Raw genomic sequence first — 17,960 nt, forward strand, 5'->3', positions numbered from 1 at the left:
ATCCTAAAGTCTAAACTGTATGAGGATTTAAGTTCAAAATAATGGAAATTTTATGTGCATAAAATGCAAATTTTAGCAGGAGAATACTTATGGAAATTTATACACCAGGAAGGGGAAATTAAATGAAAGAGACTTCACGTGGCATTTCAGAGAAAGGAAAGGACACATTCAGCGAACTTTATTTCCTCTAAAACGAGGTGTGTAACATTGTTCAATTTTCTTCATCCCGTAGTTTATTGGGAAAAACATAAAAGTTTCAATTTACTTATTGATCAGAGAACGGATATTCAAATGGAATTAATATTAATGAATTCTTGTTGTTTGGAAGGAAGATGAACAAAACAAAACGATCTTTCCTAAAGTTTTTCTTACTTTTATGGATATGAGATTAATTAGTTAAAATAAGTAGGCGCTTCGTGTTCTTAGGCTGTTATTAATAAAGGGTGCCCAACTAGGAGTAAAGTTTGTAATTAAAATGTTTAGATTGGTGTTTTTAGGGATGTTTTCCTTTTCATTTTGGGGCGGGGGGACCCATGCTCTTGGGGGTTCCTTCATGATATTGAGAGGGGATTACTAAGAAGATTTCGCCATCCTTCTTAAGAGGGATGCGCAGAGAAACCATGTGTGAATGTTTTCTATTTTCTTAAGGGCATTTTTAAAACGACCGAATTCTATCAGTGAAACTTTTGTGCTCGAAAAAATCAGTGTAAAAATATTTTTGAAAAATAATTCGCAGGAAATTAATATCAAAATCCGTACGATAATGATTTGGGTCAATCTACGCCTCTATTTAAGATTTTAGGCCCGCTACGTTAACCTAAAAATTTACCTTGATTCAAAGGTTAGAAAAATATAAAGTTGAAAAAAAAAATATTTGTCCTAACCTTTTTTTTTTTTATTGTTGCATCGATTCTTTTTTTTTTTTTTGCTATTTTTTGTTCTGTTTTTAAATACTGCTTCGAAATAAGGTTGGCTGAATTAAACATATTTCAATCTGACGTACATTTTCAATGGATCGGTTAAGTTAATTAAAATTTGCAAACAGGGCAAATTATTTAAAATAAAAACGAAAATAAAATTTTCACTTGGATGTATTTTCAACAATTGTTTTCAGATGACGAATCACCTGCTCTTTCCAAAACGTGTTCAAACATTATTCCTGCGTTCACAAAAACACGTAAGCTTTTTTTAAACTCCGTTCAATAAACTGCAAAACGCAGAAAAATTATCCATCACTTTTTCTAAACCGTAAGAAAACTAAAAGAAAAAAGTACTGCTCTGAAAGTAGACAATCTGAAACGTTTCTTGAACATTCGTGAAAAAACTCCAGTAAAACAGACAAGTTTTTCCATTTGTACAGTAAAATTTGGTTCAGTATTCTGTTCTACGACCTCAAATTAACACAGCGTTTCAATCACAAGACGTGCAAATGAGCTCTGATAGTTTCTTCTTTCATTTCTTGCACCAATTTGTCAAAGTCCCGGTGCAATCGACTGCTTTTTTCTAAGTGAGCGACTGCAAAATTCCAACAAGTAAAGGGAAGAATTTCAAGAAAATGTTTGTATAAATACATGCTCCGATGAGATACTATGGTGTCAATTACTGCAAAAGCACCTACGAGAGCAATTCAGAAAGTAACCTCCGAATCGCTGTAAATAAGATAAACCAGTCACAGAGGAAAACATTTATTTACATATCAAAGTTACAACTCTCCTCTATTTTTCAACGTAGTCCCCGCCATTATTTAGGCACTTGTCGTACCGTTTTACCAATTTATCAATTCCATCTGCATAAAAAGCGGCCGCCTACGATTTAAGCCAATGTGTCACTGCGCTTTTACGTTCCTCGTCGTCAGCGAAATGCTGTCTCCCAAGCCACTTCTTCATTGCAGTGAACAGATGGTAATCAGAAGGAGCCAAGTCTGGGCTGTAGAGAGGATGGGGAAACTATCTCATTTGAACTTGCTCAAAAGCTCTTGCGTGTTTGCAACAGTGTGAGGGTTCATAATGTTTAGGCCGTATACGAACGCAATTCACGATGGATATACGCTGCTGACATTTTTTTGGCCAAAAGAAATCTTATCACTCCTCGCACGTCACATTTCGCGGAGCTTTCTATGGCGGCACTTATTTTGTCACGCTATAACTAGCAAACGCTTTGTTCTACAACACTCACTCTCCCACTGGAAGCTTACTGAATCACAGATTGCCCGTGCATTCGATTGAGAGCGCTCCGAACCGTACTTCCAGCGCCATGCCCCAACGGCGGTTACTTTCCGAATTGCCCTCGTATTTTCGCAAGGCTGTAGTTTTTACTAACCGGGCGTAATCGCGAAAGTTTAAGCCTAGCGAAATATTTTTACTTAAAATGTATAATCAACTTTCGGTTCTGTTTGTATGAAATTCGCGAAATCACCGATATCTTCAGTTTCGCGAAAATAAATGACTTTATAGTACTGTGTATGGGGTTTCCTTTAGATAGTTTAAGAAAAGAATAACTATATGACGCTTTTTAGAAGATAATTTCATGATGGCTATTAACAAAGGAGCATTTAGTTAATTTTAGAGGCAGATGTTTTATTAATTTGTTTTTTGTTTACTTCTTTAGTTGTTTTCAAACTTGAAAGAATCATTGCAACAAGATAAAACACTACCAAATACGACTTTAGTCACTTAAATAAGTTTTGCATGATTTTTGCTGAACGGTTACTTACCAGGTCCCCATCCAAGGCACCTTGCTAAATCATTTCCCGTACCTAGGGGTAAAATAGCAAGCGGAGGATCATTCGTAAAGTTCATTTTGTCTGAAAATACACAAGCAGAGAACAAGATGAGTGTGCATAGTTTATGCATTTCATAAAATAAGGGTGTCCGAGAAGTCTTTGACACATTTCAAAAATTCGGTTAAAAAAAAAAAAAAAAAAAAAACGAGATAGAAAGTAAAATTAAATTACATTTATTACCTCATATAGTAAAGTTTTCTTTTTAAACGTATCAATACACCTCGATGTGGGACCCTTTCGTCGCACGAAGAATATCCATCCTATAATCAATTTCTGACCAAAAATCAATGTTCGTTGTAGCATTGATTCTGTTACTTGTGAGATTGCAGCTGTAAAGCGATGTTTAAGATCTGAAATGCTGTGCACTTTGGTGGAATACACAGTGTCTTTGACGAATCCCCAAAGAAAGAGAGGACCACTGGATGGGACCATCTGGTCCGATCCATCTCTTTGGGAATTCTCGATTTAAAAATTCCCGCACCCAATTTTGCATTGCAATTTTGCGGCCATTTTTGCATTTAAAAAAACTTTACTAATGAGGTAATAAATGTAATTTAATTTTACTTTCTATCTCGTTTATTTATTTATTTATTTATTTTTTTTACCGAATTTTCGAAATCTGTCAAAGACTTTTCGGACACCCTGTATTATAAGCCTATAGTCCAAGGGCTAGCAACATCAAACAAACAAGATTTTTAGGAAAGCTGGTTCTTTAATACATTTTTCCCTGAAACGTTTCGATTAGCATGCGGGTTGTCTGGCGTCCGGTAAACGCTGCGTTTATTAGTGCGCATCACATTTTTACAGGTAAAAATATGGACTTTAAAATCATTTTAGTAAGAATCTTTTCTTTTTCACTAAATTCTAAACACTTTTAGAAACACGAATTTAATATTGCCATACATTTTTGTTGTTGCCATTATCGTGCCAGATGTACTTTTTTTACGAAGAAAAAACTTAAAAATGAAACCATTTTAGTAATGTCTGTCATTTTAATATTATTTTACTTATGTATGAATAAGCACAAAATTAATTTGACAGACATGAGTTCGGTTGCTTTCTCGATAGACAGACCGAGAAGCTGAGACCAAACGAAGGAAGTAGTAATAGCGTGGTGCCCAAGTTTTGGGTGAAATTAGTCACCTCGCTTTAGAGTTAAAAATAGTTTGTTAAATTCACGCACATGTAGCCTCTTTTTTGTCAAAACTTATGTAAAGAGTTAAGTATTTTCCGTTTTACGAGAGTGCTGCTCAGAGTAGAACACCCATTTTAGATCTGCGCGCTGTGACGTCATTGAAAAAAAAACTGCAAATAATTCAACTTGTTGATCTCTTACTGAGTGAGGAAGATAGTTGAATTGATTATTTCAGAAAGGGCATAAGTCCAACTAATGAAACTTTTCAGGATTCAATGAGAAGGTTTTTTTTTTCATTCATAAATGGACTGAATTCTACAAGAATTTTCTTGTGTGAAAATTGAAAAAAATCATAAATGAATCATTACTAGAATTTTCAAATATGCTTAGAAAGTAATATTAATATATGTATTTATATTCTGGGCATGCACCGACTCCATTGTTTATTACTTCTTGATATAGTGGAAAACAATGGGAGCAGTGCATCCTCAGAAATATAAATATGCATTAATGCTATATTATAAACATACCTAATTTCATTTTCAATCATAATTATATCTGGGAATACAAGTTGAGTATGTTATGCGGGAAAGTTCTTTATTGAAGATCTGCGACGCGACTTTGACTATGCAAACTGCGATGCTTCTAAATTTTTGTAAAAAAAATTTACAACGCGAATTTGTTTTCGGACACCAAGGTCACAAGTGGGAAAAAAAAAACTTTAAACAAACCAATAATAATAATAAAAAACATCGGTTTTGATGATTTTTGAAATTTTTTAGGGAGCAATCCCCCCCCCCCCCACAACTCTCTCGACTTCGTCTAAATGTTTATGATTTCGAACTTTGCCCCCCTCTAACCCCTCAGAAGAGTGTTAATGGCTAATATAATGCTCCCTGCCCTTCAAAATAATAATAATGGCTATGAAACTGTTGAAAATTGAAAAAAAGGGGGCGCGATTTCCAACAAGTGGGACGTATGGGAGGGAGAAACACTGGTCATACTTGGATTTAGGCCCTCATTTTACAGCAAGAATTATGTCAAAATCATTTTAAAGGTTTTTTTTTTTTTTTTTTTTTTTTTTGTCACTGTTATATTATTTTTAATTATCATAAACAAGTTTTAAACAAATATCTGTTTCACTTAGTTTTCATTTTCATCACTCTAAACTAGCCTTTCAGGTTATTGATTGCAAAAAGGTCATAAGTCCAAATTCAAAAATAATAATTATTATTAATTTCCTTGACGAAATGAAACGTAATTTAAGGTGAGGTAACGATCCTACTTGTGCAGGGGCGGACTGGGTCCCCCCTAGAGGGCGTCAACCTTGACTCCAAAGAGCGCAAAAAAAAAAAAAAAAAAAACCCGAAGTTACGCAGATTTGAGGGTGGAAAAAAAAGCAAGGCACATAGGTTTGAGAGCGCAAAAAAGATAATAAACAAATCGCACAGGCTTGAGAGTGAAAAAAAAAATCTTGTAGAATTTAGTTCATTTATGAATGATAAAAACACTTTTTATTGAATCCTGGAAAGTTTCATTTGTTGGCCTTATGATGTTTCTGAAATAATGAATTCAACTGTCTTCCTCACTCAGTAAGAGATCAACAAGTTGAATTAGTTCGCACAGTTTATTTCAATGACGTCACAGCGCGCAGATCTAAAATGGAGGTTTTACTCCGCACGACACTCTCGTAAACGGAAAATACTTAACTCTTTACATAGGTTTTGACAAAAAAGAGGCTACACGTGCGTGAATTTAACAAACTATTTTTAACTCTAAAGCGAGGTGACCAATTTCACCCAAAACTTGGGCACCACGCTAGGACTACTTCCTTTATTTGGTCTCAGCTTATCGGTCTGTCTGTCGAGAAAGCAACCAAAATCATGTCTGTCAAATTAATTTTGTGCTCATTCATACATAAGTAAAATAATATTAAAATGACAGACATACTAAAATGGTTTCAATTTTATTTTTTTTCTTCGTGAACAAAGTGCATCTGGCACGATAATGGCAACAACAAAAATGTATGGCAATATTAAATTCGTATTTCTAAGTGTTTAGAATTTAGTGAAAAAGAAAAGATTCTTCCTTAAATGATTTTAAAATCCATATTTTTACCTTTAAAGATGTGAAGCGCACTAATAAACGCAGCGTTTACCGGTCGCCAGACAGCCCGCACGTTAATCGAAACGTCCCAGGGGAAAGGTGTATTAAAGAACCAGCTTTCCTAAAATTCTCTCTCGAAAACGTTGCTAGTTCTTAGACTACTTTTAATAAATATATATGTTATAAACGTCGTTTTTAAACGGATAGAAACTTCGATGCTTTTGGAAAAAATGGATGTTACGAAACTAAAAATAAACCAACAGTGAACAAATAAGGTGATTCTCGTAACCTATAAAAATTTCTTCCCTTGCGGTTGTGAGCCCGTCATGTAGATCCGATTCACCGATCTGATTTCAAAATCGTCACGTGACCAAAGAATCGGGCCGAATGTCCCATTTGAGTCATTATAGTGCTAATCACTGTAGCCAGTGATTTTAGCGAGTATATGCAAAAATGGATTAACATAATTAGTGCCAAGAGACATTAGTTGAAAAAACAACTTCTTTTAAACACTGGAGGCAGTATGATGTCGCATACTTAAATTCCGAACCTGTGAAACTACGAATTAGTAAAAATGTTTTTTCCGCGAACAGGTCGATTTCAGTACTGATTCTGCGGCAGATAATATTCCAATTCGTGATATACCTCAGTGACAGCCAGTGCATTTACTATGCAACAACCCCGCGCATTATCTTCCAATTTTGGTAAAAAACTAAGCGTTAATCGAGTGACTTTAAATTGCAAAAGCGCAAAAAGAAATTTCATTACATGCGGCAGAAAAAAATATGTACAATAATCTACTACTTAATACAATTTGAATCTTTCCCAAACCTGAATTAACAGCGAAAAACTAATGCCAAATTCAACTATTCCTAATAGCAAATTACAAATTCTTTACACTCATTCTTCTTAAGTAACAGCTTAATCGGTAATCGCAAAACGCATTAAGATTTTCGAACGATGAATTGCCCTCTTGAGTAAAAAGTGAAACAAATTATAAAATTAGGAGAAATATCTTAGAAACTTTTTCCCATTAAAGCTGAAATTGCCAATTAGCTCGATTGCTCTTAGAGTGAAAGACTCGAGGCAATACATCGACGATTAATCGTTCTTATTAGTAAAATGTCATATTGCAACCGCGGTATTTTGTCAAAGCGTATTTTGGAACAATTATGTTCTAGTAAATAATACAGCATTTCCATCATTTAATCTAAACAGCCGCAAAGGGAATTTATGATGAGCCGCTGGATTGTATTTAAAGTAATGAAGTTAAATTGTTTCGCATTTTGTTCAGTTACTTAAAATTGTATTTAATATGCAAGTCAAAATGTCTACCAAAGTCAAAGGAAGTATGCTTAAACAAAGTCTATTAAAGCTTAAATTTCAGTTGGAATTCTATTGAAACTGAAAGCTCACTCGTGTTAAGTACGGTTAAATTTTCGTCTACTTTATTTAATCAACAGAAGAAGAAGAAAGAAATTTATGCCGTAATGTAGAAAAATTTTGACCCGTATTTCAACGCGGCAAAACATGAATTTAAGTAAACAATAAATTACTTAAAAAAGAAGAACAAAAACAAGTTTTGGCGGTAAGTTTCTTATACATAAGACATTAACGTTGGCTTTGTGATGGTGTTAAAGTATATGGTAGAATTTAAAACTCATTTCTGTGGAGATTTATTACACCATAAGATGTGATATTTCTGACATAACTAAATGGACTTTACTTTAAAAATTTCTTTTTAACGGAACTGAATCTAGTTGGTTTTTTTGCCCAAAGTTTATTTAAAGTGTATAAATATACAGGTTTGTCCAAAAGAAACTTCTGCTAAAAACGGAGCCCGAACGGACTATTTGCTGAACCAATCAAATCCAAATTTTAGATTTGGTTATTTGAAGTTTTGCGTTTAAGAATAAGATAATTTTAAACAACGCAGTGCTCACTGTCGAGGATAAAGAGAACGAACTTGGAAATTTTCGATCGAAGCCTCGTTTTTTATTTTTTGCAGCAATTTATCAGCGTATTGAAAAAAGACAAATGTTGTTGAAACGATTAGCGCGTGACAAAAACTTCTAGGCAAACTCGGCAGTGGAATGTAGAAACACGCTTTCCACGCCGTTTATCAAAAGTTTCTTTGCAAGCAATGCTTTACGCGTGGTGTTTTGTGACTGGTTTCTTTACTACTGTGTAAAACAATCCTGTTAGTTAGGTCAAGTGCGTTAAAAATCATCCTCTTAAGTTGTCACAAGGTCTAAAAATAATCACATTTGCAAATGCTGAAGTCGGAAATTGTCATCACAAGCCATTTGTTTCAACGACATTTGTGGTTTTTCTATCTGCTGATTTTGCACAATTAAATAAAAATCAGTACCTTCATACAAAACTTGTTCGCTGTAGTCCTTAACCGCGAGCACTGCATTGTTGAAATCAACTTTCTCGAACGCATACCTTCAAATAACCACATCTAAAATTTTTGATTGGATTGTTTCAGCAGATAAGCCGCTAGGGCTTCGTTGTAAGGGGAATTACTTTTGGAACACCCTTTACATTAGATCTTAGCTACTTCCTGCCGTGAGCAGGTAAACTGCAGCATCAGCAGAAATGAGTTATCGATATATTTGAGGAAACACGTTTTGGATTAAATACTAACAGTAGGCAAATTTCGGGATTAGAAGTTGTTCTCGCTATTTTTTCAGCGGAAATCAAATAAGCAAGTTTGTATAATAAAGGTAACGTACAACAGAAAAAAAAAATGAAGAATGAAAAAGAAAAATTTTCAGTTTCTGCCCTTTACTTTGTCCACAACAACTTTAGTCTTCATGTGTTTTTTTTTACAACAAAATGTTATTGACGATTTAATGACGAAGAATGAAATGGTGCAAATATGCTGAGCTGAAATATTAGCATGCAATAATCTTTGTTTTTCTTTTTTTGCATATGTGAAAATCTTTTGCATGGAAAAACTTTTTTCAAAGTTGTTTTTACGCGAAAAGTACGGTTTTTCTTCTTTTGCTCGAATATTTTCGTATCCATAAGATACCCAAATTATTCTTTCGGCACATTCAATCCTAAAAGTAGATGCAAACGTATCAAGATATGTTTGAAATACATGAAACTAAAATAATTGCCCCTTATCAAAGATTTAATATGAACGGTTAGTGGTGTGAATCAAAAATTTTATAATTTGAGTAAAGTATTGATTTGGTACTCGATAAAGTGTACCGATTGTACAAAAAATATAAGAATAGTAGTCACACACACACACTAGGAGAGTGTAAAACTGTCCAATAACCAGAATTGCCGTTCAGTTGTCAGAGTAGTGCAAGTAATACAATTGTAGTAGTGTCTGACTTGTACTACTACGATTAGAAGTGCAGGTCAGTTTCCATGACACTGATTAGACCAGACCAGTAGCCATAATATTATGCGGTCTTGAATTTCTTAATCGTCGTAGCGTGTATTTGATTTTTTTCAGTGTACCCATCGTAAATTTAGAGTGACAGTGGTAAGTTATTTAAAAATACTTAGAAATAATTTACATGTAACTTTTCATAAAATTTGATCCACATTAAAAAAAAGAACCTACCTTAGATAAAACTTTTGCCTTACTAACTAAAACTTATTCAATCATGATTTCTCCTTTCTCTTTCTCTTTTAAATTTATTTTGTAGATGATTTTACAAATCCTTTAGTTACTCGAAATTATAAAAGAAGGATGTACACAATTCTTAGTGTACCCCGACACTAATTCAGTTTTTACACTTGCCAAGAAGAGGCATTCACACAGATAACAGTGACGAAAAATAAGTTAAGACACTGATATCTTCGCTCAATTACTCACCAATCGTGTCCAAAACCCAGCCAACAGTTCCATCTCCTCCACAACAGAGAACCCGGAAATTTGCAACATCTTTGTACATTTGCAACCTGGAAAGAATGTAGCTAACATTATTATTCACATTCTTTAGTTCTAAGGGGCCATTCATAATTCACGATGATTTTATCAATTTTTGACCCCCCTCCCCCCATGTAAGTGTACATAAGATTTTTCAACCTCCCCCCCCCCCGTGCTATTTTACGTATGATTCCATTTCGTTTTCAAATATAATAAAATACTGAATCCACGAATCTTGTATCACTGGAATCGTTATTAAATTCGCTATTATTAAATTAAATCTTATTGCATCAAGAAATATTTACTAAAAAGTTGGAATCTAGACTAAACGTTTTTTCGACATTTTTTTGTATATGATGCATACTAATTTAAAAAAAAAAACGCCATACAGTGTGCGATTTTTTTATTTTATTTTACACCATTCATTCTTTGTAAAACAAATAAAAAACAGCTCATCCTAATAAGGTTTTTATCTTCCAGACACAAATGAAATATGATCCCATCCAAACCACTTGACCGCGCGATTTCTGATGTAAAATACCGACTAGAAAAATATTACGTAAGAATGGGTTTGGACCCCTCTCCCCCCCAAGTAAGGGTATGTAAAATTTTTCCAACCCGTCCTCCCCCTCGGGACCATTAGGTAATTAATGAATGGTCCCTTATGGGTGTGCAATCCTATTATAACACAGCTATTGCTGTGTAGTGAAATCAACAGCAAAATATTTCCTGTTGGATATGTCTAGACCAGTTAGTAAATTTGCCGCAAAGATTCAGTCGTCATCACGATTAATATGAAACCAGTATTACGTAGGCTTGTATTTTTTTTTTCAATCAGCTGTTGAGAGATTACTTAAACCAAGACAAGTGCAACTTTCGAGTAACTCGAGAATGCGGACAGAAACGTTAAAAAATGAAGTGAAGACCCATACTAAATCCCTGGGACCGCAAAACACTAGACCATGCTTGGAGTTATACCGTAGCCTATCTCTCTCTGGCCTGGATTTCGCTTATTTGACCCTCGTCACAAGTTCTGCAACATAGTCCCTGGTTACGTCGTCATTGATGAAGGGAAATGAAGTGGTATTAGCTTCCTAGCCATAGAGAAAGAAAAACAGTGTAAAAATAGTGCACGTGCCCGCAACGAATATATCCGCACAGCAGCGAATGTATCCACCTTACGCGCTTACGTATACACTATCCATTTATAACTTCTACAAATTAATTAAATAATATCGGTTTAAAACAAATTAGAAGCAAGAATTAGAACGATTATCGCATCGTGTCCGCAGCGAATGTATCCTCACAGCAACGAATACAGCCACCAAACGCGCGGTGTATATACTATCTGGTAATAATTTTTACAATCGTAATAAATAACATCAATATCAATTTAAAACGAATTAGAAGTAAAGAGTGAACTTTTACGATTATCGGATGACGTACAACTCCGCGGCGATGTATCCGCACGTCAGCGGATATATCCGCGCACGACGTGCGCCCGTGCCCCCCGTCTACATCAGCGGTTCCCAATCTTTTCTCCTATGCGAACCCTTTCCAAACTTCGAAAGAAGTTGGCGAACCCCTTGAGTACTAGGTAATAAGTAACTAGCGTTTGCTTTTTTACCCACACAAAGGTAATTTTTAACATTTTTTTTTTTTTTTTTTTTGCGCACTTAACACAAAAGACATTTTTGTCACAAATTTATTAAACTACTTGCTTACTTAGAGCGCAAATTAAGTTGCATGGTTAAATTTAACTGATTTTTTTTTTTTACTGCGTTAACTTCACACTGCAAAACTTTCCCCCCACGAAAATTTTTTATAGCAATTAATTTTTGGTACTACTGTGGTATTTTTGAGTTGATAGCTATTCTTTCCCTTTTTTGTTAATAAAATTCGAAGCAAATTGTGTTCAATGTAGTGTGAAAATTATAGCAACAAACAACAGAGTGATCACATTTCCATGCATTTTGACTCAACACAAGAGCAGAGCGATAGCTCTTCCTCGGATTAAAATTAATAGTAAAGAAATTTAACATCAAAACATTTTAGACGCTCGCATAATGCTCTATGTAATGTTTTCATCAAGTTTAATCAATCTTGCCGATCAAAAGCTTTAGAGGAAACGAACGCTTTCAAATTATTTCATATGAAGACATTGTATTCATAAGTAGAGCTTCTTCAGCATGGCTTCATGGCTATCATTCTCAATGGAAGCGTCAAAACCGGCGCTTTGCAATAACAGACTAAATTATTTAAATGTAAAATACGTCGGGAAGTACGCAAATATTTTAATGGTAAGAGTATCGGGTGTGCAAGAGACGAATGAATAAAAAAAAGCAAAAACTGCTTGAAACTTGATGAGAATTCATCAGAAACAGACATGTTGAAACTCCGCCATTACCATATTTTTTTTCGCGAACCCCCTGAAAACCTCTCGCGAATCCCCAGGGGTTCACGAGTCACCGGTTGGGAACCTCTGGTCTACATTATCTAGCTCTGCTTGGGTATGTATCGAAAATGGGCTAGCTGAGTGGGTAGGTACTATAGTTCAGTACCTAGAAAGAAATAGGTATCTAAGTATAGGCTCTATGCCGAGCTATTTGATGAAGAATATTTAACTACTGAAACTGAAAGTTCCAGCGATTTGGCGAATACTAGAAAAACAATAAGGGCGCAAAAGGAAATTCCGCATCTACTATCGTCAATATACAAATAAAGCAATGCTTCATGGGGTAGTAGGAATCACTCTTTAAATTCCGCAGTACTTCATGAAATTTAATGTTGAAATTCTGTTGCATGACTTGATCGGTTAAATATATACAGTATACACAAACAATGCCCCAGTAAAGGAATTGCCAAGTAAAGTTCTCGTCCATAATCCAACAACCTATTCTCAAATTATCGTATTGAACTTGAACAACGATGTAAAAGTAATGAAGTTTTTAAAGTCCCCTAAGAAATTTCATACATTCTTCGATTATCTTGAAATACTGTATATATGCCTCGTTGTTACACGTAATTTTACAGAAAACGATGTTTTATCACTCAACCAGGTCCAGGCGATCGGGGGAGGGGCGGGGGATATTTCAACCTGAATTTATAAACACAATGAAATTGTGCACGTACATTGATGATGTTTGCACGTTTTGCACGAACCTGAGTACATCACGTTAAAAGATGCCTTTGGGGTTTATGATATTGGATTGAAGTAACTCAAGCTCAAATTCGTCCTATTTATCGACCAAATTTTCTTCATCAACATGGAATTTGAGGAATTGATTTTACTTGGGACAAAGTGTATTTAATGCAAAGATTAAGTTAAAAATCTACTTACCCAGCCATTGGACCACCTTTTGCTAAGTTGTAAACTTGCCTAGGGTTGAGTAAATATTGAAACTTCCTTAATATCCTGAAATTAAAAAAAAAAAAAAAAAGAAAAAACCTTCATACATAACTATTAATTCTTCTCCTATCTAGTGTTCCTTACTGGAGTTCTTATGGTATTTCTCTTAGACAGCTATTCAGAAAGAAAAATGAAATGGGTGTTTAGTTTGATAAATTGCTATTACATGTTGTGAACCTATGCATAATCTACTTGTGGCTTGAAAAGACTGTCGCCAATCTGACTTTGATAATAACAAAACGTTTTCCGCAATTTTTATGTACCTTTGAATATGAACGCTGTAATATATTTTTATCAAAAAGCAAATGTATTTTGTTTCATAACATTTTTTTAAACACGCATAAAATTGATGTGGTAGTACCACAAATAGTTGCGGTTGAAAAGTACAGGTCACTTTTCTTGATACATCAATACACATTGTCTTCGGATTGGTAATGCATACATTTAAAGAGCTAAATTTCTGCAAACCTCGTAATAAACCTATTAAGTAAAGAGCACCTAATTTGGTTGCCACGGGGCAAATTGTTGTAGGCAGGAATCCAGATTCGTGTCCAGGATTTCATAAAGGGAGGGGTTGAAGCTTTTTACCTTTGTAACTTACGTTGTCCAAGGAAAACTAACTACGCGTGTTGAATAAGTTCATTTTAGTTCGATAACTAGGCTTTTTTCTTTTTTATACGTTTTATGTTTTTTTTTTTTTTTTAATGAAATCTTATTTGTACAGTTGAACATTTTGTAAAAGCACACATAATTTCTTTTATGCAACCTAATGCTAGTTTCTTTCTTTCTTTTTTTTTCTTTTGTGTTTACATCAAATAACATTGAACAGGAACTTAATGAAAATAAAAAAAATTTAAAAAAAAAATTGCTGTTTCGCATAGAAACATTTTTCCAATGTGTGAAACGACTAGTTCATCAAACACTAAAGACGTACCATAAAGAAACCTAACAGTAAGCAAAGTAACCATTTTCCCTGCCCCTAAGTTTTTTTTTTTGGGGGGGGGGTTGTCATTGTCTAATATTCCTTTAAATAATTTTCCCCTGCATGCTTACAGCATTGCCGGACTCTTCAGCCATTCCTCCGTCGTTAATTTTTTTAAGCAATTAGAACCGAAGGGGCTTGGGAATCCTACAATTGAGCAAAAGGCTAATTGTTAAACATGAAGAAATATAAGAGGGTGAATACTGTATCAGAGTTTAACTCTAAAATTAATTAAAACTTAAAAAACGTTTGGAAAATCGTTTAATGATTCATTGATTTTTTTTTTCCTCCCACTGGTAGGGGTTTAAACCCTAAAATCCTCCCCTTGGACACGGCTCTGCAGGAATCCTTCAAAAGCATAGGACTTGGGTTATTTCTTGCAGACCAGTTTTAGACCGTGATTCTCCAGTAAGTAGTACCTTTCCAATTCATATGTGGATACACCACTGTCGTCGCGCAAAGTGCTATACATTTCGTAATGCCACGTATTACATAACTAATTTCTAGCCTATCGACGTAGAATAGATTTCGGATACGATGCGAATTTGTTTTCGTTCAATGGTCATTGTAGGGTTAAACAAATAAAGGAAAAAAAGCGAGTAAAAAGAAATAAGGTGTTAACGTTTTGAATAGGGGCATGTGGGGCAAAGTGAAATAGTTAAGATAGCTTACTTTTTCAAAATGAACAAATTGGAAATTTGTTCTGAAAATTACGGTACATAAAGAAAGAGTAGTATAGTTTACAATAAACTTACATTGAAACCTTTTCTTTTCCATTTTCGGCAGTAAATTTGTACTTCCGAAAAAAAGGGAAAATTTTCACTTTTTCATGGGGCAAAGTAAAAAAATATTTTTCTAATGAGGTTATTTTTTCGGTTATTAAAGATATTTTTGATGAAATATATCAGCAACTAAAAAAAAAAAAGGAATGAATAAATTGAAAGGCAATGAAACAACAAGTGAATAAATAAGTAAATAAATAAGTTCGAAAATCAGAAAAAATTAAATCAGTTGATGTTGTTGTTTTCTTGTGCCAGCTAAGGGGGGGGGGGGGCTGGCAATTTGGGGTGCGCTGCTTCACTTTTCCAACTGTACCGTAATTTGGTGTGTGTGTGTGACGTCCGGCTTCCACAGTACATACATGCCACAGGGACCCGTTTATAGGGTAGGCAACCATTCACAGCACATTCACACAAATTAAGGACAAGGACAGGAGAGAAAAAGTACATCCATGCTCGAGTCGGGATTCGAACCCGGTCACACCTCATCGTAGTCAGACTCCTCTGACCACTAGACAAGGCGAGCAGTAAATCAGTTAATAAAAATAGTGAATAAAAAATAAAATAAGAAAAAATTGCCTAAATTAGGAAATTTTGTAAGTGAAGGAATGTATATGAAATAGTTAATCTGTGAATACATAAGTGATTTGATAAAAGAATGAATAAGTAAATGAAATTAACTATTTCACTTTTCCTTGCATGCACTTGACTAACTGTACAAAGCATTCAAAATACAAATAAGCTTATTATTAGCTTAAACAAATAAATATTGCACTGAATAATAGTAGGTCTTAATTAATACATAAAATGTTGATAACAAGAACTTTAGCATTTAACAGTAACATAAATCTTTTTCGACTCATTTCAAAATATTACAATATGAGTATCATTTTTTTTTTTTTTTGAATTGCTTGTATTAACATATATATTTTGATTTTCAAGTGTATTTTTTTCTTGACTGGAGTAGACTGCATGTGTTAGCACATAGTTAAAATATCAGTAGATAGGTGTCGCTAAAAGCAAATACTTAACCATTTCACTTTGCCCCACATTTCACTACATTAAAAGTTATGTCAGCATTCAACGTCATTTCATCTGGCGTGAGTTAAACAATTTTTCTTCAAACTATTACGAACAAAAAATAAATAAATAAACCAATTGCATATACCTCATTCCTTGTCGCCCACCACTTTTTGGATTGATGAGGATAAGGAGAGGATGGCTCCCAGGAAGAGATGTGATTTGGAATGACATTGCGGAGCCCTAGAAAAGATATTAGAATAACATGTATTTAAAAGCTACACAGCTCCTTGTAACCAAGTCAGTTCACATTATACTCGGTGTCTAAGAAATACTTGAACACAGTTTCCTTTGCTACAAAACTCGCCACTATGATTTTGAGTCCCAATGATGCTAATGATTTTTTTTTTCTTTTTAAATAATGAAAAAAGTTATTTGTACTTGTGTAAAAATAAATGCTCGTACCACTTGATCAGTTGTGGGAGACGGATGTGACTTACAGAGGTAAGAATCCTTTTAAACGTACAAAATCGCGAGTGGGGCCACTCGAGAGTGCTTTTAAAATACCCCGCCCTTCTCTTTTCCTGTGGCTTTTCCGTTCACATTATATTCTGTATCTAAGAAATACTTGAACAATTATTGCTTTGCCACAAAACTTGTCACTATGATTTATTTTGAGTCCCAATGATGCTAATGATTTTTTTTTCAAATGTTGCAAAAGGTTATTTGTACTTCTGTAAAAATAATTGCGCATACCAACTGATCAATTGCTGGAAACGGATGCGACTTACAGAAGGGAGAGTCCTTTTTAATCAACAAACTCGCAACTGGGGCCACACTTGAGAGTGCTTTTGAAATGCCCCGCCCTTCTCTTTTCCTGTGGCTTTTCCGGTCACATTATACTCTGTGTCTACAAAAAAACTTGAACAATTGTTGCTTAGTCAGAAAACACGTCACTGTGATTTTGAGTCCCAATGATGCTAATGATTTTTTATTTTTTCTTTTTAAATGTTGAAAAAAGCTATTTGTACTTGTGTAAAAATAAATGCTCGTACCACTTGATCAGTTGTGGAAAACGGATGTGACTTACAGAGGTAAGAATCCTTTTAAACGTACAAAATCGCGAGTGGGGCCACTCGAGAGTGCTTTTAAAATACCCCGCCCTTCTCTTTTCCTGTGGCTTTTCCGTTCACATTATATTCTGTATCTAAGAAATACTTGAACAATTATTGCTTTGTCACAAAACCCGTCACTATGGTTTTGAGTCCCAATGATGCTAATGATTTTTTTTAATGTTGCAAAAGGTTATTTGTACTTGTGAAAAAATAATTGCACATACCACTTGATCAATTGTTGGAAACGGATGCGACTTACAGAAGGGAGAGTCCTTTTTAATCTACAAACTCGCAAGTGGGGCCACACTCGTGAGTGCTTTGAAAATGCCCTGCCCTTCTCTTTTCCTGTGGCTTTTCCGGTCACATTATACTCTGTGTCTACAAAAAAACTTGAACAATTGTTTCTTAGTCAGAAAACTTGTCACTATGATTTTGAGTCCCAATGATGCTAATTTTTTTTTTTAATGTTGCAAAAGGTTATTTGTACTTGTGTAAAAATAATTGCTCACACCACTTGATCAGTTGTTGGAAACGGATGTGACTTACAGAGGTGAGAATCCTTTTAAACGTACAAAATTGCGAGTGGAGCCACTCGAGAGTGCTTTTAAAATACCCCGCTCTTCTCTTTTCCTGTGGTTTTTCCGTTCACAGTATACTCTGTATCTAAGAAATACTTGAACAATTGTTGCTTATCACAAAACTCGTCACTATGATTTTGAGTCCCGATGATGCTATGA

At 34.6% G+C, this 17,960-nt stretch overlaps 1 protein-coding gene across 1 annotated transcript in view; it reads right to left on the bottom strand.

Annotated features, from left to right (window-relative positions):
* Positions 1-17,960, bottom strand: part of LOC129225615 (diacylglycerol kinase 1-like) — a 144,200-nt gene that overhangs the window by 17,848 nt on the left and 108,392 nt on the right. Inside the window, exons 15-18 of the mRNA XM_054860082.1 lie at positions 16,257-16,351; positions 13,259-13,333; positions 9,865-9,950; positions 2,714-2,803 (exon numbers count right to left, since the gene is read on the bottom strand). Of these exons, the coding sequence (XP_054716057.1) occupies positions 2,714-2,803; positions 9,865-9,950; positions 13,259-13,333; positions 16,257-16,351 (346 nt within the window). The remainder of the gene's footprint in view (positions 1-2,713; positions 2,804-9,864; positions 9,951-13,258; positions 13,334-16,256; positions 16,352-17,960) is intronic.

This window comes from Uloborus diversus, chromosome 7 (assembly GCF_026930045.1).
Source record: "Uloborus diversus isolate 005 chromosome 7, Udiv.v.3.1, whole genome shotgun sequence".
Classification (NCBI taxonomy): Eukaryota; Metazoa; Arthropoda; class Arachnida; order Araneae; family Uloboridae; genus Uloborus; species Uloborus diversus.